This window comes from Callithrix jacchus, chromosome 3, assembly GCF_049354715.1.
Source record: "Callithrix jacchus isolate 240 chromosome 3, calJac240_pri, whole genome shotgun sequence".
NCBI classification, from domain to species: Eukaryota; Metazoa; Chordata; class Mammalia; order Primates; family Cebidae; genus Callithrix; species Callithrix jacchus.
This window is the reverse complement of record NC_133504.1, coordinates 38,056,710-38,081,505: the sequence shown is the minus strand read 5'-3', so window position 1 is coordinate 38,081,505 and position 24,796 is coordinate 38,056,710. Positions and strand designations below refer to the sequence as shown.

The 24,796-nt window shown below is 37.0% G+C and overlaps 1 protein-coding gene across 11 annotated transcripts in view; it reads left to right on the top strand.

The window, feature by feature from the left end:
* TMEM144 (transmembrane protein 144) overlaps positions 1-24,796 on the top strand; it is a 67,963-nt gene that overhangs the window by 40,729 nt on the left and 2,438 nt on the right. For 6 of the 11 annotated variants that reach the window (XM_002745287.6, XM_078367827.1, XM_035292795.3 and 3 more), the window contains one exon: positions 3,903-5,684. In XM_002745287.6, coding sequence (XP_002745333.4) covers positions 3,903-3,986 — 84 coding nt within the window. In that variant the 3' untranslated portion in view covers positions 3,987-5,684. Of the gene's footprint in view, positions 1-3,902; positions 5,685-14,619; positions 14,701-17,956; positions 18,158-24,062; positions 24,150-24,796 lie in introns of those variants that run through there. The other 5 variants (XR_013533361.1, XR_013533360.1, XR_013533363.1 and 2 more) reach the window with 3 other exon arrangements.

The window sequence follows — 24,796 nt, the reverse complement described above, 5'->3', positions numbered from 1 at the left end:
TTCAATTTCAAATTCACAATGTATATGTGAAAATCACTTTAGTGTATTCATTGTTTGAGCAAAGATTTATGGAATACTTATTCTGCATGAGTAACAGTATCTAGGTGAGCACTGTAGCCTCGAAAACTAAGAAATAGATGCAGGGAAACCCAAAGCTTACTGCTGTGTGTGTGTGTGTGTGTGTGTGTGTGTGTGTGTGTGTGTGTATTTAAATAAGCCATTCTGCACTTGGCAAGTTTTGGGTACTTTTACTTGTAGAATTTGGGATTTGAATGGCTTCTGTTAGTGCTGAGGGTCACACTGAATCAGACAATTCAACTGGCCCTAACCTAACTTACAAAGACCTGTGTCTGGTCATTGAACAGAGGCAAATGAATCCACTCTCTTTATTAAGTTGAAGAAAGTGAATATATATATATATATATATATATATATTCCCATTATATATTTATATAATCAATATATAAATTTTGTATATTTATATAAAATTTCGTTTAGTAATGTAATTATTTAATTTTGTTAATTAATACATAACATATATGTTATTTATGCATAGGTATACATGACCATATGTATTTGTATGTGTATACGTAACTGCATACAAAGTATGTATATTTATGTTATGTATACACAAGTATATAAGCATTAATCTTATAATAGTATGTTCTATGTTATGCATGCATAACATATATATGTTCTATATTAGTTAGCATTAATATTAAGAACTAATAATATGAAAGAACTTTCCTTGACAGTTTTCGCATTCCCTCCATCCTGGACTTTGTTTCTGTTCTGTTCAGATTTATTACGCAAATTTACCTCTGATCTCGACATTCTTCCAGTAAACTGGAAACACAAGACCTTTAAGGAAGTGTGAGGGAAGTAGGCAAAACGAAACCAGACAAAAGACTACACTACGCAGTGAGAATTTCATTGTGGAGCCAGGAGAGCCATGTGTTCCTATTGTCAACCTGCCTATCTTGCCCCAACCCTGTTTCCTGGGCGAGCCCAGTTAGAACTTCCCTTTCTGAGTTTCCCTCAAAGCTGACCTGGCTACAAGGCAGCAAAGACAGAAGCACCCCCCACCCTCCGACCCCTTGCATCTATATTGAGGGAAATGAGTCTCCCTAAGCCCACCCTTTGCATGGCCTGGCTGTAGGAACCCAAGTTTTGGTGCATGTTCTCCACTGAGTCCTTGGGTGAGCATGAGGGGAGATACTCTTGAATCCAGATTAGCCCTGAGGATTAGCCTCTAACAGAGCCCAGGATCCTGCTTTTATGAACCCACTTCCCCCAACAAGTCAGTCAACTCTTGCCTCAGAGACACAGCATTCTATTCCCACTACCTTCCTTGAAGTTTTGCCCCAACTTTGGGTAGTTTGGGGCTATTAATCTGTCAGACCGGAGTGGCCAGAATTTTCACCAGAGAGGGAGGCTACCAGCCCTGTTCCTGCAGATACGAAGCAGGCAGGATGCCAACTGCTTCCCAGAGCTGCCTCCTCTCCATTCTTGTTTTCTTTTCCCAGAAACTTTATGTGTCTTCTCAATGACTTACCAATAAACCATTGTTATTTTTCCTTTTAAAAAGAATTTAATATTATTAAATAGTATTATTAAATTAGAAAATCTGATTGTAACTTTAGATATCTCTAAAATTAGAGAGGTACTAGTCTTGTTTTACTTTGTGATATTCAAACCTTCCCTTAAAATCCTGGGGTCTTCTGCCTTGGATTTAGACTCTCCTGATAACCTACCCTTGGGATCCTTAGACCAGATAGCCAGAGATTACCATGCCCTCGCAATGCAGAGCCAATGGCCTTAATGGCGGGAAGCAGATACAGAAGACTGACTTTCTCCCACATCAACCTTTAAGGATAGGGATGGAAATCTTTAAGCTGGGGGGATGAGACAGGAATAATATAGGATGATCAGAGATTAGGAAAATTCCAGGCAGCAGTTTCACATGACTAGCAAAAGGAAACTGTTGAAATAGCTGCAGAGCCCATGGGCTGATAAGACCCTGAAAAACAGGGTGTGTATCAAGCTGGCTAAGACCAACTGAACCAAACAGTTGGTTTGGTTCTGGATTTGCCCTAGGTTTCACCTCGGACCTCATTATACACCAGTTAACATACAAATCACACACCCACCAGTGCCATGGCAGTTCCGGGCACACCCATATTTGCTGTAAAAATGAGTGACACTACAGTTCTGAGAAACTTTTACCTTTTTCCAGGAATCTTCATGAATATTCCACCCCTTGGTTAAAGAAACCATGAAGATAGGAACCCCAACCCCCTTGCATGATTCTCTTTTGAGAACATCCCCACTCCCCTTTCTTGAGTGTGTAGTTTTGCTTTGCAACAAGAACAAGTCTCTGTACTTTTACTTTAAAAGAAAAGAATGCGGGGCTCTATAAAGAAGGATACAGACAAACTGGCAGTTATTCAGAGGGGAAAAGCCAGACAGAAAGGAAGCTTGACACCATTCCATATGAAAAATAGTCAGAGTTAAAATATTGACCAGGAAAAGAGAGGTCTCCCGGGATATAAGAGAGTTATTTTCAGTGTTTGAGGATTTATCTTGTGGGAGAGATATTAAAATCGATCTATCTCTACTCCTAGTGATGGAACTTACAGGAAATGAAATATTTCTACTTAACAGAGGAAGATGCTGCTTTGTTAATTCAAAGATGGACTGGGCAACACAGGGAAGTGGTTCTCAATAGTTCCCATCTTTAAGAACAGTGACCCCATACATAACTGGGCAAGGCCGGCTGAGTCATTCTTCACACCCTCTCTGCATTTCTTCTTCACCCTTGAGATCCATCTCCATCTCTCCATCTCCCCTTCATCCTCTTTTCCCTGGAAGACTACAGTCACCTCCTGATTGGTCTCCTTGAATCCATTCTGGCCCCTCCAATCTGTCTGCCATCCTGCAAAAGAAGCATGAGCTTTACGCAATGCAAATCTGATATTTTAACAAAGCCAGTTGCATGTTTCTTTAATGTCTTCCTCTTTGCTTTGAAAAATAGAACCCAAATTTGGGAGGCGGAGGAGGGCAGATCACTTGAGGTCAGGAGTTCAAGACCAGCCTGGCCAACAAATAGAAATGCTGTCTCTACTAAAAGTACAAAAATTAGTCGGGTGTGGTAGTACTCTCCTGTAATCCAAGCTATTTGAAAGACTGAGACAAGAGAATCTCTTGAACCTGAGAGGCAGAGGTTGCAGTGAGCCGAGATGGCGCCACTGCATTCCAGCGGGGTGACAGAGGGAGACTCCATCTCAAAAAAAAAGAAAAAAAAAAAGGACCCAAAGCATAGCAAGTGTTCAGGTCCATGGTCTTCCAACCTCATCTTGCTCCACTTAACTTTCATTGCTGCAGCCACATTGACCTCCCTTCAGTCCCTGGGAAATATCTTGCTTTTTCTTACAACAGGACTGTGCACACAAAATTCCTTCTACCTGGAATCTGTACTTGCTGCCCTATTCCCCTGGCCAACTCACTGATACTTGTAGTTAGAAGCTCCACTCCCCACCCTCTAATCCAGAATGATTAAGATTCCAGTAACACAGTCTCAACCATGGTGGTTTGCTTATTAACACCCCTCTCACGTGATAACTTTTTCTGTGATTACTTCCTGTCTCCCATATTATATGATTGGCTGCATGAAGGCACACGTGGAAGCTTAGTGGGTGCTCATATTTATTTACCGAATGGGTGAATTCACAAGGCTTTGCAGCGTTTTGTGAGAACCTGATTACTTGGATGGGATAGCAAAAAAGCATACAGGTGGCTACAGCGATGGTTTGTCAGGTCCCTAGCAATCTTGAGACTTTGTCCATTTTGTGCATTTGATTCAGGCTTTTTTCATCATTATTATTCTTTTTTTTCTTATTCAGGGCCTACAAAACTACCTATTAATGATACTTGCATTTTGCATCATCTTGACTGGAGCCTTATGCACTGCTTTTTCTAAAATCTAACAATAACAAGACCAGCAGATGGCAGCAGTGGTTAAGAGAATACGTCTACGGGACGAGGGATTACGCTGAGAACAGAGTGCGTTTTCACAAAGCAAATGGATCTCAGCCACTGTTAGAGTGGGTGAATGACTTTTTCCCCAAAAATGTGAGAATGAAGGAAAACTGAGTTTCATTCAAGTATAAAATGAAAATTTCTTCTGATGGACTGTTTTTGAAGGTAGGACTTTACTTGGTGACTAAAATGCCTACATTATTATAGCATTACCTATGAGGATGCTCTTTTTACCACAATATGTACCTAGTGTTTTATAATCTAGATCACAGCATGAAGTCCATATACAAAGAAGTTACAGGGCAGATTTCTCACCTATTATCCCAGTGAAGTGAGGCAGAAAACCTTGGGCAAGGAGGGAGAGACTTACCTTATAATGAAATTAGATTCCAAAGATATTTGAATCCTTTGTTTCATAAAGTAAATGTTGTAGTTGGTAACTAAAGTGTTAAAACGCCCATTTTATTATTTTTGGCCAAAACTTATGTTTCTGTCAAGTTAATATTGCCCAACTCTACATCATCTACCCATTTTAGCTCATAATGCTTTTGATTACCTCCAGATAAAATCCATTCTCAGAGAACAAAAATTCTTCACCATTGAGAATATGTGCATAACATAATACATACATACACAAGTACATGCACATACATAAATACACAAAGGTATTGCCAGAGTTAGACTCTAGGTTATCAGTAACAATTTACAGGAACCAACCACTCTTTTGAATGTACAATTATTTTTTTCTGAAATACGCTTTTCTAAAACCCTCTTAACTGGAAGTTTTCCTGTTTTCTTCTTGTTTTAACTGGTGGTTACCAGTAGGCAAGATAAAATTACAGGCATGCTAGTTGTATATTTTTAAGAAGACTGAAATTAAGTCAGAGTGGCACACACCCGTAATCCCAGCTACTGGGGAGGCCGAAGCAGGAGGATCACTTAGCCCAAAAGTGTGAAGTTGCCAGCCTGGGTGACATAGCAAGGTCCCATCTCTAAAAAAGAAATTTAATTTAAATATATAAGAAAAAAGAAAACTGAACCAGAACTGCTAGTACAATGTTTATTGCAATTGTTTCCAAAACCTGGAAATAATATAACCCCTATTCAAGTGTACATTTTACCCATTCCCACCTGATAGTACTGTATATTACTTTGCTATGCAAGAGAAACAAAGCAGCATTTTATTTGTGTGTATTCTCCGAAGTCAACATGCCTGGGTTTAAATCCCATCTCTGTTCCATTTTCTTTGTGTGGCTTTGGACAAGTTCCTAAGGCCCCTATATTAGACCCCTCATTTACAAAATGGAGTTTATGATGGCACTTACCTCACATGGTTATTATGTGATTGAAATTAGTTAAAATCTGTGAAATATGTTGATGTGTATCTGGTACTTGACAAACACTATGTAATTGTTAGCTTTTATTATTATGTGTTGTTTGAAGGGGAAACAAAGCTTTTGTAGATTGGAGAATACTATGTAAGAGCTACTGAACTCACCACCTTCCAATCCAAACAGTTATTACTCTCAAGTGAATACTACTTAAAAGTGATACAGCTTCTGTTTGTTTATTGAAGTGCTAATAATTGCAAATATTCTGTTTGTTTATTGAATTGCTAATAATTGCAAATAAATATTTGATTATAACTTCTTATACTCATTTTAATTTTAACCTGAAATATCATTAAATTATGCTGATAACTTTGAATAAATTGTGATACTAAAGCTATTCTTCTCATTTAAATATATTTTAGAATTTTATATTGGATAACGTTTAATTATTCTTTGGTTGAGATTTCCAGTTTATATGCAAAATTTTACATGTGAAGTAAAGCAATTGCATAAGAAAAATGAAAAATCAATCTTACTACTTCTGTATAGTTTCTGGTACCAGACAAGCTTTTTCAAAATGGTTACCAAAAATGCAACTTATTAGTTAGAGGCTAATCTAAATGGGCAATTGCCAAAAATGCGTTTTGTTTGTACCTTGGGTAGTGAATGCCTAACTCACTTGAGGTTTTTAGGTTTTATATTTCTAATCTAGTATGGCTAAATTCTAGTGTTTATTTTACACTTTTTTTTTCTGGTGTCACTTTTTGTCAAATGGCGACCCCGTCTGTAACTAAAGGATCCTGCCATCTTGTGCACAGAGATGAAAGATGGCACTACATCCAGTGGAAGTAGCAGCCAGTCAGGCTGGTATCAGATCATGCAAACTTTCTACCGTAGAAACAGAAAATTCTAATAAATTTTAAAGGATTTAGTACAGTATCTCCCCACGCTACCAAATCGCTTTTTTTCTTTTTTTATTCCTGTTACTTATTTATATTCAGAATTACTAACTACTGAACTTATATGTCTCAATATTGATTACAAGAAGAATCTTCTGAAATGTCGGGCAACTGCATCTGCAGACCTCAGTCTGCAGTAAATCTCAAGCAATTCAGCTTTTTCTAATAATGTCATGACTTTTCTCTGCTTCTTGGGAGCACTTCCAGCATCACTAGTGGAGCTCCACATGTGCTATCCAAGATTTACAAGGTTTAATTTTATTGCAATAAAAATGATGAGAAATATACAAGAACTGCAAGAGATGGTAACCACCAGAGGCAATTGACTGGGGAAAAGGTCAGCTCACCTGAAGATGATTAGCACCACATGGTGTTTTAAGTGGATAGTCACAACGCTAGAGCTCACCACAATAGCAACAGGAGATTTTAAATAGATCTGTGTATATTTTATGGTAGTAAATGACAAAATAGACTAATACATACATATATATATAGACCAATATATAGAGAGACTAATACATATATATAGACTAATAGATACAGAAAGAGACTAATAGGCCGGGCACGGTGGCTCACGCCTGTAATCCTAGCACTTTGGGAGGCCGAGGTGGGTGGATCACCTGAGGTCAGGAGTTCAAGACCAGCCTGGCCATCATGGTGAAACCTCATCTTAAAAAATAAATAAATAAATAAATAAAATAGAAAGAGACTAATATATAGAGAAACTAATATATATAGACTTATATATATAATATATATAAAATGTATTCATCACATACACAAAGAAAAGGGTTTACCTTACTTGGCAAAAGGGATTTGCATATGTCAATAAGGACCTTAAGATGTGAAGAGCACCCTGATTATCCAGGTGGTCACGGTGTGATCTCAAGGGTCCTTGAAAGTGGTAAAGAAGAATCAGAGTGAAGAAGGAGATATAATGATGGGAACGGAGGTCAGAGTGATGCAATATGAGAAGGACTAGATCCATGAATTGCTGAATTTTGAGCTGGGGTAAGGGAACACACGCCAAGAAATGTGGGCAATTTTTAGAAGCTGGAAAAGACAAGGAAATAGATTCACCCCTACAGCATCCAGAGGGCACAGCCTTGCCAGTCCCCTCGTATTAGCCCATGTCAGATTCCTAATCCACAGCACTGTGAGAAACAACATTTGCGTTGTTTAAAGCCACTAAATTTGTGATGATTTGCTACATTAGCAATGGGAAGACATAAAAATATTACATTTACATTTAAAATTATTATTAAAAAATAAATGCCATTGATTCTATAGAAACAGAAAGTTTCAAACTCCACATCTCACTTATTTATCTCATTGCTACCCCTATTTTTCCTCTTCTTTTGGCACGTTGGAAGGAATACAACTTTTGGGCCAGGTGTGGTGGCTCATGCCTGTAATCCCAACACTTTGGGGGGCTGAGGTGGGTGGATCGCCTGAGGTCAGGAGTTTGAGACCAGCCTGGCCAACATAGTGAAACCCTGTCTCTACTAAAAATACAAAAAAATTAGCCAGGTGTTGTGGTGGTTGCCTATAATCCCAGCTACTAGGGAGGCTGAGGAGGAGGAATCGCTTGAACCTGGGAGGTGGAGGTTGCAGTGAGCCGAGATAGTGCCATTGCACTCCAGCCTGGGCAACAAGAGCAAAACTCCAGCTCAAAAAAAAAAGAAGGAATACAGCTTTTGTTCTAGATTCATACGAAGAAACACACTTGGTGTTTTCTCGTATTCCATTATTCCCACTCTTAGAGTCTTAGAAGGTTTCAAATTTGCAAACAGAGATGCGTTGGATATGGTAATGAGATTACTGATCTGAGAGCCAAAAAAATTCAGCAATTCTCCTGGCCTTGCCTCTGGTAGGTGACATCACTTTGTGCGGTATTTTAACTTCCTCACATTTCTAAATGGTTGTTTTCTGCTAAAGGAATTCTAAATTTATGCAAGTATGAAACTTTGTTACTATGGACACATTCTAGTGGTATAATTTAATAGTATCCCAAGTTGCTTCAAGGTTCACCTTATACATTTGTGTCCCATTCCTGAAGTACATAATGGGATAGGACCCACCAAACATTGAATGGAGTCACCCCTTTGCAAAGTGATAAGGTGGGTTAGCACTTCCTTTTTTGAACTCCTGAGTGTGGGCATTTATAACTGTTTAAGTTAGGGCCCCAACACTGATAAAATAGGAAAAGTCTCATTTTAACACGTGACTCTCAAAACAGGTCCACACATTTTTGTGTGGGTTCCCTACTCACATAGGGACTGGTAAAATCCATATCCGCTTACCTTAATTCAGCAGTATCACCTGTGTAATGAAGGTGTTCAAGTGAAGTATTTCACATGCATAAACGTATTTGACAACCATTTTAAAATCCATATTATTTTTTAAGTAAAGGAACTGAGCCTCAAGAAATTGCAGTGCCTTATTTTTAGCCATGCTGTAAGTATGTCACAGAGTCAGAACTTTGAGTCAGAGTTTTCTACTCTAATCATTTAATATTCAACGAAATGTCAGCCGTGTGTGAGGCGTGGGGAATAGAAGAAAGAACTAAAGAGAACGCTCTACTCTCCTCCTCAAAAGGAGCCTATATTTCCTAGATTAAGCGTCTCCTCTTCTTGTCTAGCCCATTTCTCTGCTTCACACTCTCATTATCTTTAAACACTTTTATCTCTCCTCAGAGCTACAGGCTTCTTGATCTCACAGTTCATTTCTGATTTACCTTTGTAGTATCCCTTCACTGATTTAGGTAGCCAAAACAACATTTTTACAAAATACCTACAATGAATATTTACTGAATGAATGAAAGGAAGCTAAATCCTAAAGGCCTCATTTGGTGCTAAAATTACCTTGTGCCTCGTATTTAGGTTTCACATTGAAAAGAACAGTTTGAGAAACTACTTCATTAAAAGACATTCGAATTCAAAACAATTTACACTTTCGGTATGTAACCATTTTCACCGTAGCTCACATTCCGTTAATACAGTGGATAAAACTTAAAAAGTGTCATCGGAAACTCTTTTATATACTCTTTACTTGTCAGAAAGAACAAAAGTAAAACTTGTAATTTGTGTCATATCTTAAAAGAATATAAAAAGGTAAAAGAATATTTTATGGTTAAAATAAAAAGAGGAGCCAAATAAAATTACTTACATTTTTTTTCTTTTTTTTTTTCTTTGAAGCTCAAGGACATTCACACACAAAAATTGTGTTGGCTCCCATATGAAATTATCAGGGAAGATGTTTGAACTAAACAGCCAAAAAAACATGTGTCAGTGCAGGCTTTAGTTTTTCTCCAAATAAAAAAATTAATATTCTAATTAATTTAGAAATTTAAAAAATTAAATGTATTAAAGCTGTAATGAATTCTACATTGCTCCCTTAAGGAAAAGAAGTATCAGTACCTGTAAGATGTATCTGACATTCACAAACAGTAACCACCAAAAAACACCAGGTTTGGTTGCCGGGTTGAGATTATAAATTCTGATATTCTGAAAATAATGCATGTCTCTCTCTCTCTTTTTTTTTTTTTTTTTGAGACAGTCTTGCTCTGTAACCAGGTGTCATGCTAGAGTGCAGTGGCACGATCTCAGCTCACTGCAACCTCCACCTCCCGGGTTCAGGCAATTCTCCTGCCTCAGCCTCCCGAGTAGCTGGGACTACAGGTGTGCGCCACCACACCCAGCTAATTTTTGTATTTTTTAGTAGAGACAGGGTTTCACCATGTTGGCCAGGATGGTCTCAATCTCTTGACCTCATGATCCGCCAGCCCCGGCCTCCCAAAGTGCTGGATTACAGGCGTGAGCCACCGCGCTGGGCCATGTCTCCATGTTCCTAAAATTTTTATTTTAATGTGCATGACAATACAGCATGATAATTCATAGACTGCTTTCTTAACATTTAAGTAGTTTAAGATATCCAGGAAAATATTCTTTCCCATTATTTTTTACATAAATTATAGCATTAATGAATATTCACATCCTAGGTATATAATTAGTATCATTCAGTACAACTTGCTGTATATAGTCCCTGCCATAAGTTAGGAAAGTTTAGGAGAATTTGGACCTCTCCACAGAGCAGTCATTCAACTTTAATAACTAGGGGAAATGTTGTAGTCAGGTAATTGGTTAAAATGTAATATTCACACAAAATGAGGTATCTGATTGTCTTACCTTCAGTTATTATTGTATATTAATCTTTAATTCATCTGTAAATACATTTTCAAATTTGACCACCAGAGGGAAGTGTAGGGTTAATTATGATAGTCTTTGGTGGTCGTTATAAAATGTAAACTTTTTTTCTTTAGGTTTGGGTTGTCTCTCTCCTACTCTCTGTCTCTTCCCCTCTTTCTTTCCCTCCCTTCTTCTCTCTCTCCTGTATCTCTCCTCTCAAATGACCATATTTTGCCATTTATAGATTTTTTAAAATCTGAACTACAAAAAAAAACCTATCTTCTATTTCACATGCTATCAGTCTAATTCTCAATGTGACGTCTGCTTTTCAGTCACTGGGTTTTCATCACTCTTTTACTTTATTATTATATTTGGACTTTATCTTTTCCTAGAAGTTGAAAACATCACAAAACAATTCGACTTTTAGAATTATTTAAACAGAAGAGTCTGTTCTTGCCCTAGAATATTCAGGACATAGAAGAAGGCTGACAGCCAGTGCTACCAACATTAGTGAGTGTTGCTGAATAAATATTAAGCTAGAAGCCACATTATTCTCTGACCTAAAAACAAAGACATCATCACTAAATCATTAGGCTGAATGGCCTCAGGTTTCTCTAAGATGCTCTAGTAATTCTTTGGCTTCATTAGACTTTTTGGGTCACAGAGACCTGGAACTATTTGCCCTGTTACTTTTGAAGATATTTTTGCAAGCACGAGGCACAAATGTTTTCCCAATAGTCTACTATGTCAATCACTTGTAATTAGATGTTCACAGAATATGGATTCTAACAGAATTTACCATCACTTGTAGACTGGATTGAGGAAGATGCAGTCCTATTTTCTGGGCACAGAATGATATTTTACTAAGCTAAAGGTTTGACATAAAGTGGGATAGTACATAAGCCTGTTGTTTATTTCAGCTCTGAAATGTCTAATGGAAAATCACCATGAGACAAATTTCACAAAAAATAGGAAAATTGGACATGTCTAACATGTTCAAATCATAATCTGAGATATTTTGCAGAATTTTTATTTCTCTTTACTTATACACTAAAGATCATTTAGAATCCTGTCCCCTCACTTATATCATCTTAATCATAATGCTTCTTATTAAGGATCTCAAGTTTAAAATTCAAAATCATGTTATGTATGTACTCTACTGGTAATAAAACCACCAAGTTTAATATGGGAATGTGACATATTAAATATGAGGTCAGAAAACATATAAAATTAAATCTCACCATATATTTTAATATATTGTGTGTTTTATGGGGAGTAGAGAGACTAGAAAGCAACTTTGTATTGAACATTTGAATGAGGGAATTTTTTGCAGATACAAGACTCTACATGCTCTACTATTTTATGTAAATATGTATCTTTTCTATGGCTAGTGCAAAAATTCTAAATACCTAATCATTGCTTAGCTTCGATGCTTTGTAAGATCGATTTATCCTCCTGAAAAGATGATTCAGGATCACAAATCAAAGGAAGAAAATGTCATTTCCCTTAGCTTTTGTGTGGTTTTCTGGGTTCTGCAGCCCCAGCTGTTTGACTTACTATTCATTCACGCAAGCTTTTCAGAAAAGGCAATGGGAAATCCAGCAGTGCCCAAATGGTCTATTCTTATGCAATTTACTTGCCCATGATACAGAAAAGCACATCAACAAAAATGCATTCATATTTATTAAAGTTCAAAACTACATTAAAAGAAAGTTCCTTAGAGAACAAGATGCTAGCTCTTTTTAATTTTTTAATGTGAATTTGTGTTCTCCGTTTAAATTCACTCTAAAATGGACATAAATTTTTAAAGTAGGTTTGTTTATTGTTTATCAGTATAACAAGTTTGTTTTAAAAACAATGACAAAAACAAAAGCATAAAACTGAAAATTAAACATTGTGCTCATTCTCTTCCAATCTCTTTCAATTTCTTATCTTTCTTACACACACACACTTGGTCATATTTATTTCCATATTTTGTTACTAAAAATAAAAATGCTTATATATTATATGTATATTGAAACATCACCATGGACCTAATGAATATGTACAATATTTGTCAATTTAAAAAATTAAATTGAATTAAATGCTGCCATTAATATCTTTGCATATATATTTTATACACATGTGTATATTGACAAGGCTATTTTTTAGAAGTGGAAGTGTTGTGTCACAAAGTGATACACATATTAAATTTTGATAGTTATTGCCATAATGCCCTGCAAAAAGTTGTAACTAAATTTTTGTCCTGCTAACAGATTCTTCAAACACTTGTCAAAATGATTTTTTTACAATTATTTCTCAAAGTGTTGACTTTTAAATGGCATCTGAGCATCTGAATTTGTCTGTTTGTTAATTTTTGAGCAGAATGATCAATTCTTCCTATGTGTATCAGATCCTGTATTTCCTTTTTTGTAACTTTTTGGGTCATCTCAATTTTTTTTTTGGAAGATCTGGAATGTAAACTTACAATTTATAATATCTCTTTGTATATTAAAAAGAATTATCTCTTTACCTCTGATATGATTTTTTTGTAGATATTCTCCCAATTCATTTTTTATTTGGGTTCTGTTGATAGTTACCATGCATTTAGTTCGTCTATAGTAAAATGTATCAAATGTTCCTTTTTAACAGACAGGTTTTGATCACACTCTCAAGATAATTGTTTTTAATCTCTATTATTTTGTTCTAATATTTTTATTTTCATGTTTTATAATTAAATATTTAATCCATGTGGAATTAATTTTAAAATAAGAAATAAAAGTTTATCTTTATTATTTTTCCAACTTTTAGTCAGTTAACCAAGCACCATTTATTGAATAACTCTGCTTTTCTTCAGTGTTATAAAAAAAAATATATTTTTAATGTATTTCAAATTATTATAGGTACTTGAATCCCTTTCTGGACTGTGTAATTTTTTGTGCTAAGATGATACAGTTATAAATATTCTGTTTCTCTTTCTTTTTTAAGAGATGTCTTGCTCTATCACCCTAATCTAAAGTACAGTGGCATGACCATAGTTCACTGCGGCCTCAAACTCCTAGGCTCAAGTGGTCCTCTTGCCTCTACCTCCCAAGTAACTGGAACTGTAGGCACACACCATCACACATGGCTAATTTGAAGTGTTGAGGGTCACACTTTGTAGCCAAGGCTGATCTTGAACTTCTGGCCTCAAGCAATCACCTCAGCATCCTGAATAGCTAGGATTACAGGTGCAAGCCACTGTATTCAGCTCCTATTGTGTCTTAATAATATCTTTAAATTGTTTACCTCTTCCACTATCATTATTCTTCTATTTCAAGTTATTCTAGATTTTATTTGTTTACTTTTCTAGATGAATTTAGAATAAGACAATAAAATTTTGAACAGACATATAGCATAAGAGCAACTGAACATGTGAATTTGCAAATTTAACTTAGGGACAACTGGCATCTTTCTACTACCAAGTCTTCCTATTCAAGAGTACTCAATATCTTTCCACGTTTTTGTCAGTTTTTTTAATTATGCAGCCACATGATTTTCTATTATATTATTACTATTGTTTTAAAGTGCCAGTTCTTGGTTTCACTTGTCAATGCTACAGTTTATTAATTTTTATATTTCTATTTCAATCATTTTTTACTGCATGTGAAAAGTTTTATTTAACTTCTTAGCTAGTGAGGAAGCCAGGAATATCCAGTTGAAGGGGAAAATTCAAAGAATTAACATATATAGGGATTAAGGAAAACTGACATAAATTTATAAATACCTTATCAGCAAAACCAAATAGTCATTGGGCAATAATAAACTACATCTCCACCAGATGCCCTTTATTTGCATTTCTAAAGATAAAAATCATTTGTATTAATATTGGATTTCTGCAACTTAGAGAGCTGTAAAATAGCTCAAAGGCCATGAAGACACAGGCCCCAGCAGTATCAGATAAACTGGCAGAGTGCACGAGAAAGGACACCCAATGTCATCTCTTTTTCTTTGCATTTCAAAGCCGTGTACAAATGTTTCTAACAGAAATATAGGGATATTTTCCGAGGCAATATATTAAAATCGTCATTGCAATTCTTGATACATCATGGTTAATGCTAAAAAATTCTCTTCCCTGTTTTTCAGTCTAATGATGTCACAGGAAGAAAGATGTCTTTGATGCAAATGAGTTAGAGAAGTGTGTGAAGCAGGCTGTAGGGTTCAGAGGTGAGAATATTCACATCTGGTTGGGAAGGTCTTCCTGCTAAAACGAATCTGGTTACCTCAGTCCTGTCTCTTTTGCCTGCAGCACTTATCCCAGAGAAAATCATCAAGTTCCAATACTCATACCAACATTTCCCTGTCATTTTACAGCATATACATGATGACCACTTTGGCATCTCATTTGTTACTTGAGACTCAGTGCTGTAATTACTCCAATTTTCTGAAAGACTATTTATTAGAGCAGTTTTAGATTCACAGCAAGATGGAACAGAAGTTACAGAGATTTCCCATATACTTTCAACCTCTCATATATGTAGCCTCCCCCAGTGTCAACATCGCTCACCGGAGTGTTACATTTGTTATAGCTGGTGAAACTACATTACCAAATCCCAATCCCCCAAAGTCCATAGTTTACATTAGGGTTCACTCTTAGGTACAGTACATTCTGTAAGTTTAGGAAAAGTTATAATGACATGTATCTACCATTATACAGAGAATAGTTGCACTGCCCTAAAAATCCTCTGTGCTCTGCCTATTCATGCCCACCTCCACCACGCACCCCCTCACCATGGGAAACCACTCATCTTTGTATTTTCCAGAATGTCATATCACTGGAATCAAGTAGTATGTAGTCTTTGCAGATTTCCCTCTTTTACTTGGTAATAAGCATTTAAGTTTTGTCCCTGTTTTTTTTATGGCTTAATAGTTCTTTTTATAAGTGCTGAATAATATCCCATTATACCACAGTTTATTTATCTACTCACCTATTAAAGGACATTTTTAGCAAGTGTGAATAAATCTGCAATACACATCCAAGTGCAGGTTTTTGTGTGAGCATGAGTTTTCAACTCATTCGGCTAAATATCATATAGTGTGATTGCTAGATCATATGGTAAGAGCATGTTTAGTTCTGTAAGAAACTGCCAAACTGTCTTCCAAAGTGGCTGTTTCATTTTGTACTCCACAAATGAATGAGAGTTCCTGTTATTCCACATCCTCACCAGAATCTAGTGTTGTCAGTGTTGTGGATTTTGGCTATTTTAATAGCTGTGCAGTGATATACCACATTGTTAATTCTTAATTTGCTTTTCCCTGGTAACGTTTGCTGTGGAGCATCTTTTCAAATGCTTATCTGCAGGGTGTATATCTTATTTGGTGAGGTGTTTATTCAGTATTCAGGTGTTTGGCCCATATTCTAATTGTGTTATCTTCTCTTGCTGAGTTTTAGTATTTCTTTAAATATTTTGGATAGCCGTTCTTTGTCAATGAAATCTATGGCAAATATTCTTCCAGTCTTCGATTTGTCCTTTCATTCTCTTGACAGTGTCTTTTGCAAAACCAATATTTTTAATTATAATAAAGTCTAGCTTGTCAGTTGTTCCTTTTGTGGTTCATACCTTTGGTGTTGTATCACCAAATGCCAGGTCATTTAGATTTCTCTTATGTTATTTGCTAGGAGTTTTAGTTTTGCATTTTACGTTTGCAAAATAATCTATGATCCATTTCGGGTTAATCTTTGTGAACGGTAGGGTATGTGTCTAGATTCGATTTTTTAATGGATATCTAGTTGTTCCAGCATGATTTGTTGAAAAGATCATCTTTTCTCTATGGCATTGCCTTTGTTCCTTTGTCAAAGATTATTGGACTCCATTTAAGTGGGTCTCCATTCTATTCCATTGATCTATTTGCTTATTATTTTGCAAAGTCGGAGGACTGACACTACCTGACATCGAGACTTACTAAAAATCTATAGTAAAATAATAAGCAAATAGTCTGTTCTAAAGAGCCACCATTATTTCCACTCACTCATTTGTCACAGATCAGTGCAAATGTGGTTGTCAACCCTGACATCAGTGGGGTAAAATGTATATTTATTGTTCAGGAACAGGTGAGTAGCGAGGTACGTGGTAGGAAACTGTCCAATAAAGAGCACAACAATTATTTTGTCTTTAATACAATAATTAAAAGGACAAAAAGAGGTGTCTTTTTTTAGCGGATGTGAGCTCCCTCTAGAGACGCCTAGAAAAAGTTTGTCAGTGAATTTTAAAAGATCAGGATGAGGGTTTCTCTGGAATACCATCCATCAGAGCCAAAGAGATCCTGTTTATATGATTAGCCTAGGGAAATGCTGAATATACTGAGCTAAGTCCGTGTAAAGACTGAGTCCTTCTTATGGACTTATTCTTAGGGTGACTATATTCTTTATCACATGAACTGGGATACCACTGAGAACAAAGGGGAATACTCGTGATAATTATATTAGACCAACAAGTAAGCCTTAGCCAATCAGGACCTATAGTAACTCTACTTATATGTCAATGCCATAAACTGTAACAATGTTTTATATTTGAACTTACTGATTCCCAGGCATAGGGTCCCTTCATTGGACTCATCAAAATTCTAGAGAGCTGTTACAAGTACAGCTTCCAGCAACCTTACCTATAGAATTAAAATCTCCAGGAAGGTGTGTGGCAGAGTGAATTAACATCAAAGCACTCAATGTCCCTCCATACCAGTCACCTCCACTTCTGGCCTCTCCTGCAGGACTATTGTCCTTCCCACCCCACTATGAAGTTAAGCCATGTGACTTGCTTTGGCTAATGGAATGTAAATGGACTGACGCCTAGCCATAGCAGAAGCGGTATGAGCCATTATGGGTTCCACTGTCTTTGTTTTCCCCACTCCAAGAAGATCAGCTATGTTTTTGATAAGGGCTACTCCTTTAACCTTGGTCCCTCTTGGGGCTCAGAAAATGATACCCAAAATGAATGTCTCAAAGGCCAAGTTTCTCTCTCATCTTCCCCTGCCTTTCTTTCTCTCACCTTTCCTTCTCCCCTGAGGTTAGCCATGGAAACTAGAATTCCTCTTCACAAAGACCAGTCATAGAAACCGGAACCCCTTTTCCCCCCAAAAATATTATTCCAGCCTTTCCCAACCTTTCTGTGTGAAAGCTAGCCATAAAGAAATTAAAACCCTCATTCCTGAGGGGTCCTACCCCATACTGCGAAGGAAGAAATGCTGCACAAAGAAACCAAGAAGAATCTAAACAGACTGGCCTTGCCAAATTTCCCCACTTTGTCTCTTAGCATCAGATTGTACCCTTTGTGTTCAATCACATTTCTACACAACTGTCCATACTTATTGAAACTAAGAATAAAAATTGATGGTTTTCCCTGTTTCTTGGGTTTTTATTCTGAAGGCTCCCGTTCATGCAGAGCTATATCAAATATATTTATCATGCTTTTTTCTTGTTAAACAGCCTTTTGGAACCAACCCAAATGCCCATCAATGAGAGACTGGACAGGGAAAATGTGGCACATATACACCATGGAATATTATGCAGCCATCAAAAATGATGAGTTTGTGTCCTTTCTAGTGACATGGATGAAACTGGAAACCATCATTCTCAGCAAACTGACACAAGAACAGAAAATCAAACACCACATGTTCTGACTCATAGGTGGGTGTTGAACAATGAGAACACATGGACACAGGGAGAGGAGCATCACACACTGGGGTATGTTGGGGGGGAAATAGGGGAGGGACAGCAGGGGACGGGGAGTTGGGGAGAGAGAGCATGGGGAGAAAAGCCAGATATAGGTGAAGCGGAGGAAGGCAGCAAATCACGCTGCCATGTGTGTACCTATGCAACAGTCTTGCATGTTCTTCACATGTACCCCAAAACCTAAAATGCAATTTAAAAAACTGCCTTTTGTTATAGCAGTGTTCGCCATGACCTTTATGATAAAGAGGAAAGGGATCATCCCCTTTTTACCCCTATACCCCCAAGTGAGGAGGACATGGCGTAGAGCCACAGCCATACTTAAAGGGTATGTAACGTGAACAAAAATAAGTGTTTGTTGTAAGTAACTACAATTTGTGATCCATTTATTTCTATATAATAATCTGGTAGGATATGTCTATATGTGATTTGAAAATCCTAAACAGATTATTTATGATTATTTTACTCAATACTTAGTTTCATCTTTTAACCTAAGCATGTTATGCAGGACATAGTATAGATTATATGTTTGATAAAAAGTTATGGAATGTTTTCTTTTATCTTATTAGTCATAGTTATAGTACTATTACTGTTAAATTCAGTATTTATCAATAACCTGCACTCAATAGTTTTGGTGCATTCTTGTAGTAGTGTTTATTTGTTTTCCAATAATGGAAGAAGCACGTTCATACTATAGACAATTTGGAAGTGTAAATGAGTATTAAAAAGAAAACTACCACATATCATCCCCCAAACTGAGATTATCATTAACGTTTTAGTTTATTTTCCAGCACTTCCTAAGGACATTTGAGTTATTTAATCATACTATATTGAACACTATATATAGTATTCAATGTATTTTTATTTATTTTTATATAAGTATTTTCTATATTATGAAATGTGCTACAAAATGTTTTGATGAACATGCACCATTTCAATATATCAAAGTCATAATTGCCCTCATTCTTTCTGATATCATTTGCATCTGTGTACATTCCATTGTAATCCCCCATATTGGAGGTGAGGCCCGGCAGGAGGTGACTGGATCATGGGGGTGGAGTTCTACTGAATGGTTTGGCACCATCTCCCTGTGGTACTACATACAACATCGTTCTCACTATCACTTTAAAAAAGTGTGCAGTGAGAACTCACACTTTTAAAAGTTGTTTGAAAGTATGTACTACCTCCCACTTCTCTCTCTTGCTCCCACTCTGGCCATGTCAGATGGGTCCGCTTTCCCTTCACCTTCCGCCTGGAGGCTCCCTGAGGCCTCCCCAGAAGCAGATGCCGTTATGGTTCTTGTATAACCTGCAGAACTGTGAACCGATTAATCCTCTTTTCTTTATAAATTACACAGTCTCAGGTATTGCTTTTTTACTTCTGCACAAATTAACCTTAGCAGGTTAAGGTATTTCTTTACAGCAATGTGAGAACCAACTTCCACACTTTCCCAATCATAAGACACTTAGATTGTTTCCAGTCATCATGATCTATAATGCTGCCATGAGTCCCTTTGTACTGACTCTTGTAAGCATCTCTAATTATTTTCTTATATTAGAGTTTGGGAAGATAAACTACAGAGTCAAAGACTACAAGCAATTTTAAGACTTTTAATATATTGTCAACTTGATTAACAGTTAAGTTTTACCAACTTATACACCCACAAGCACTTACTTCACTGCACGGTCACCGGCATTGTACCTGATAATTACCTTAGTCTTTCCAGTTGGAAAAGCAAAACTAAGCTCATTCCTGTAATTTCCATGTCTAATGAGCTTGAACATTTTCTTATGCTTATCAGCCATTTTCTCTCCATATTCTTCATGTTGTCATCATCTTAATATAATTTGTTTTTTTATTCAAAGCTCCCACCAACTTACAAATAAATTTTCAAAATGTATCTCATTTGAAAGTTAGAAGCTAACTGGTGGGGCGCAATGGCTCATGCCTGTAATCCTAGAACTTTGGGAGGCCTAGGTGGGAGGATCACAAGGTCAGGAGTTCGAGACCAGCCTGGCCAATATGGTGAAACTCCGTCTCTACTAAAAATACAAAAATTAGCCTGGCGTGTTGGTGCACGCCCATAGTCCCAGCTACTTGGGAGGCTGAGGCAGGAGAATTGCTTGAATCTGGGAGGTGGAGGTTACAGTAAGCCAAGATCACATCACTGCACTCCAGCTTTGGTGACAGAGCAAGACTCCATCTCAAAAAAAAGAAAGTTAGAAGCTAATTATACTAAGTATATGTTGGGGTGAAACTAGAGAAACCACAGTAGCAAATCTGCTGTCAGAACCTTCTGCAAAGTTGGAAGTGTTCTGTACCATCAAATATGGTAGTCCCTAGCCACATGTGACTATTGAGCACTGAAACTGTGGCCACTGTGACTGGGGAACTGAATTTTTAAACTTTATTCCATTTTAGTTCATATACATTTTATTTTTCAGAGCCATGTGTGGCTAGTGATTACCATATTTGATAGCACAAGCCAAGCAATTTACTTGTCTTAGGAAATGGGGTCAGCCTGGGCTTCATTCCTGACCTACTAACTCCATAAGCAACAGTTAAAAAAAGGAACACAATCAAGGGTCAAACTACAAAGTGTGAGGCCGGCTCAGGGTACACAGAGGGCGTACTCAACATTTCTTTGTTAGTTTTCAATTGCTGTGACCATGTCAACATGGCACATTTACTATAACAGTAATGAACATTTTGAGTGCTTATAATGTGCCAGGGTGTGTCTCAAATGCTTTTCTCTTATTAATGCAATTTAAGCAATAAGCCAATGGCATAGCTACTTTCATTTTCTCCATTTTACCGATTAAAAATTGAGGCACAAAAAGATATTGTCTAGGCACATACAGCTAATAAAGCCCAGAGCCAGCTACTCTGGCTCCAAAACCCATGCTTTTACCCTTATATTGCCCTTGGCATATAGTCATTATGGATACACAGTATTTATTGTACTTAATGAAATGAAATATGCTATTGCCCAAAATGCCTTTAATAAGGGTCAAATGAACTCTGTCTCTCCAAAGAAATGTCTAAATTAGCCGGGCATGATGGCACACACCTGTAGTCTCAGCTACTCAGGAGGCTGAGACAGGAGGATTGCCTGAGCTCAGGAGGTCAAGGCTACAGTGAACCATGATCGCGCCACTGCACCCCAGCCTAGGGGACAGAGCCAGATCGTGTCTGGAAAAAGAAAAAAAGAGAAAGAGTGTCAACCCACACATGAATAGAATTCGTGATCAGATCATTCCCTACAGCATTTTTCTTCACAGAACGTAAGTCTGAAAGACTGACAGCTTTTTACAAAGAACAGCCTTTAACTTCTACTCGGTGAGGCAAATAGCACTGAGATGTCAGTGCTTTGTGACATCTGTCCTGCTCAAGCAGTTTTCCTCTGCAGGATTTATGAAACTTGTGTTTGATAACTATTTCAAAGCTTTGTTCTCAGGGGATTGTTTTGTTAAGGCTATGTCACGTTCTCATGTGAAATGTGTGTTTAGTGATTATATTGACTGACCCTTTTACTCTATAGTTTTCCAAAGCACAAAATTAATCTGCATGAACTTGACTCAACATGAAGCCAATCATAAAGAAAATGAAAGTTCCCGAATAGGGATCAAACTTCTTTGGAGTAGAAAAACATAGCTGAAGAGAGAACTATGTTTCTTTAATATGTAATTCCAAAAGCAGTACTATTCACATTTTAAACATTTAAAAGGTTTACAAAAAGAAAAAGAAAAATGAAGTGTCAAGGGAAATTCATAGCACTGATTTGCAGACACATTGTTTCCCTGTAATTACATCTTCCTTTGGCAGTAGGGTTGCTCCTGGTGTATGTTCCGCGTTCATCTGTATTAAGCGAATACCTTAAAATACTCCATGTTGTGGTGATGTTTCAAACTCCTGAGGAACTAACTGGTGATAATGCAAACGACCCTTAAACTCAATTTAGAATGTTGCTTTGACAATTGACTAAACCTTACCGTTCTCTATCTTTGACATGAAAAGGTTACAGCTGAGGATTTAGTTGAACTCTGGATGCCTCATAATTAGAACTAATACAAGGCACCGTGCAGACAGTCATGTTCAAGACCTTGAACGTCACGATAATTTGCAGTGTAGTTAATGAGAAGAACACAGAGTTCGATGTCACAGAAACAAAAGCTAAAAGTCTCAATCCTCTCACCTATTAGTAGGGTGGCTCTAGATAATTTAATTAATCTCTTTCAGCTGTGGGTTCTTCATCTATTATGAAGGTGCACTATTTGCCAGACAACTGAAGAGAACAAAGAGGAGAATGGGAAAGTTCCAGAGACTTTTCACATAAACAGGCAGAAGATGCGTTCTTAAGCTGGTAGCCCAGAAGAGAAAACGTTATCAGTAATTACTAAAAACAGGGACAAATCCAGAAAAAGGCCAAGTCCCAAATTGTGTTAACTGCATTGCAGGAACAAAGCAAAAGCAACAGCTGGAATGATAAAAATAATGTCAGATGCGTGTTAAAGTCACAATAGAAGAAAGGTGATGTACTTGTCAGTGTTCAAAACAATTTTTCAGACTGCCTTGTGCCATATTCCACACCCGGATTTTTTAAAGGGGCTGAGAACCATTTCTGACACTTTGAAACAGGTTTTGCAAAGTAAAATGAAAATGAAAAATACCAATCCTGCCTAGCACACAGGGTTATTTGGAGTAACAAGGGAAATAATGCAAATGCAAGCATTCTTATGTAAATTAACGTGCTGTAGCATCAAGTGCTCATTAGTATGTGCTCATTGCTCTAATCAAGTATACTTAGGAAAGAGACTTGACTTACCTCATTATCCTAGAAAATATAAATGTAAGTAGCACAACTTAATGGCTATTCTAAGCAAAGTTTTACCTTTGCTGCATGTATTAGACAAGATTCAGCATAAAATCATAGCATCTGTGTTTATATTGTTTAGGATTTTTATATATTATATTTTCTCTGATGAATATTTACTTTGATCTGTTTGTTTATTATATAACTCAGCCTTTCTTACACTGGATAGGGATTGATAATATATGACAAAGTTGGCCACATTGAATAATAATGCTTTGTAGTGACGTAAGGCTGTTTCCTGCTTCTAGACACCTCCGCACCACTTATGGAAGGGTGCACAGTGTAGTGACTGATAAGAATAGGTCTCACATCTCGTAGACATGGGTTAAACTCTAGTTCTGCCACTTGTTATCTAGGTAGACTTTGCATGTTATATTTCCGAGTTTCAGTATCTTCGTCTGTAAAATGGAGAAAATCATACCTAGAAAAAGAAGACAAAGGGGGTAGTCACCAGGTCAGCCCTCACCAGCTTCCCCTTAGGAATCCACAGGTGGCTTTTACCTCAGTGATTCCATTATACTCAAGTTTTGACCTTCAGTCCTGAAAGCTCGGAAAGGAAAACTCACCAGGGCCCCAGAGTACACTGATCTCAGCAATCCTGAATCAAGCTATCAAAACAAAGTAGACAAGCATAGACTGTTGTACATTAAGGTTTTTTCCCCCAACTTTAAAAATTAATCTCTTCTAGCTTTATTGATATAATTGACAAATAAAAGTTATATATATTTAAGATATACAGAGTACTGTTTTGATATATATATATATATATATATATATATATATATATATATATATACACACACATTGTGAAATGATTACTGCCATCAAGCTAATTCGTAGGCAAAAACCTTGAAATACTCCATGTTGTGATGATGTTTCAAACTCCTGAGGAGCTAATTAGTGAGAATGCAGATGATCCTTGGACTTGGTTTAGAATGTTGCTTTGACAGTTTACTGAATCTTCTGTTCTCTGTCATCGACATGAAAAAGTTACAGCTGAGGATTTGGTTGATCTCTGGAAGCATCATTATTAGAAGTAACACATGGCACTGTCCAGTCATGTTCAAGACCTTTAATGTAAGTGTCATTTGCAGTGTACTTAATGCCATTAATCAAAGGCAATGGCAAAACCACAACTACTTTTGCATCAACTTAATAACATATGCATCACCTCACATTGTTACGGTGTGTGTGTGTGTGTAGAACATTTAACAACTACTCTCTTATCAAATTTCAAGTGTGTAATACAGTATCATCAGCTACAGTCACCATGTTTTACATTAATTTTAATGAGCGCTTTCTGCCATGTGAACTTGTCTACTGCAATCCCTCTCTGAAGGTGAGCTAAATGGAAAGCCAACTGAACAGAAAGGTTCTTGCTAAGTGAGGAATTCGAACAAGGAAAGTTGGTTGTTTATTTGGGGGTAGAGCACAACTCTATCTTTCTCCACATAGCTACATTTGTCATATGGACATAATACTCTGGCCAGTCTGAAGGGCTCCAGCTTAAGAGTATTAGATGAGCATTCTCGATATTTGCCTCCAGGTTTTGTCTTTTTCTAAGCCTCTACTCTTATGAGTTTCCCTATGGATTGACAGAACATTTAAAGGAAGGCATGCAACTTTCAATTATTTTACAACAGTCTTGCGGGCCTTTTCTTTTTAGGATAATGTTTCCAATTGTGTTGTGGAGCTCTCAAAAGGCAGATTTATCTCTCTCCATT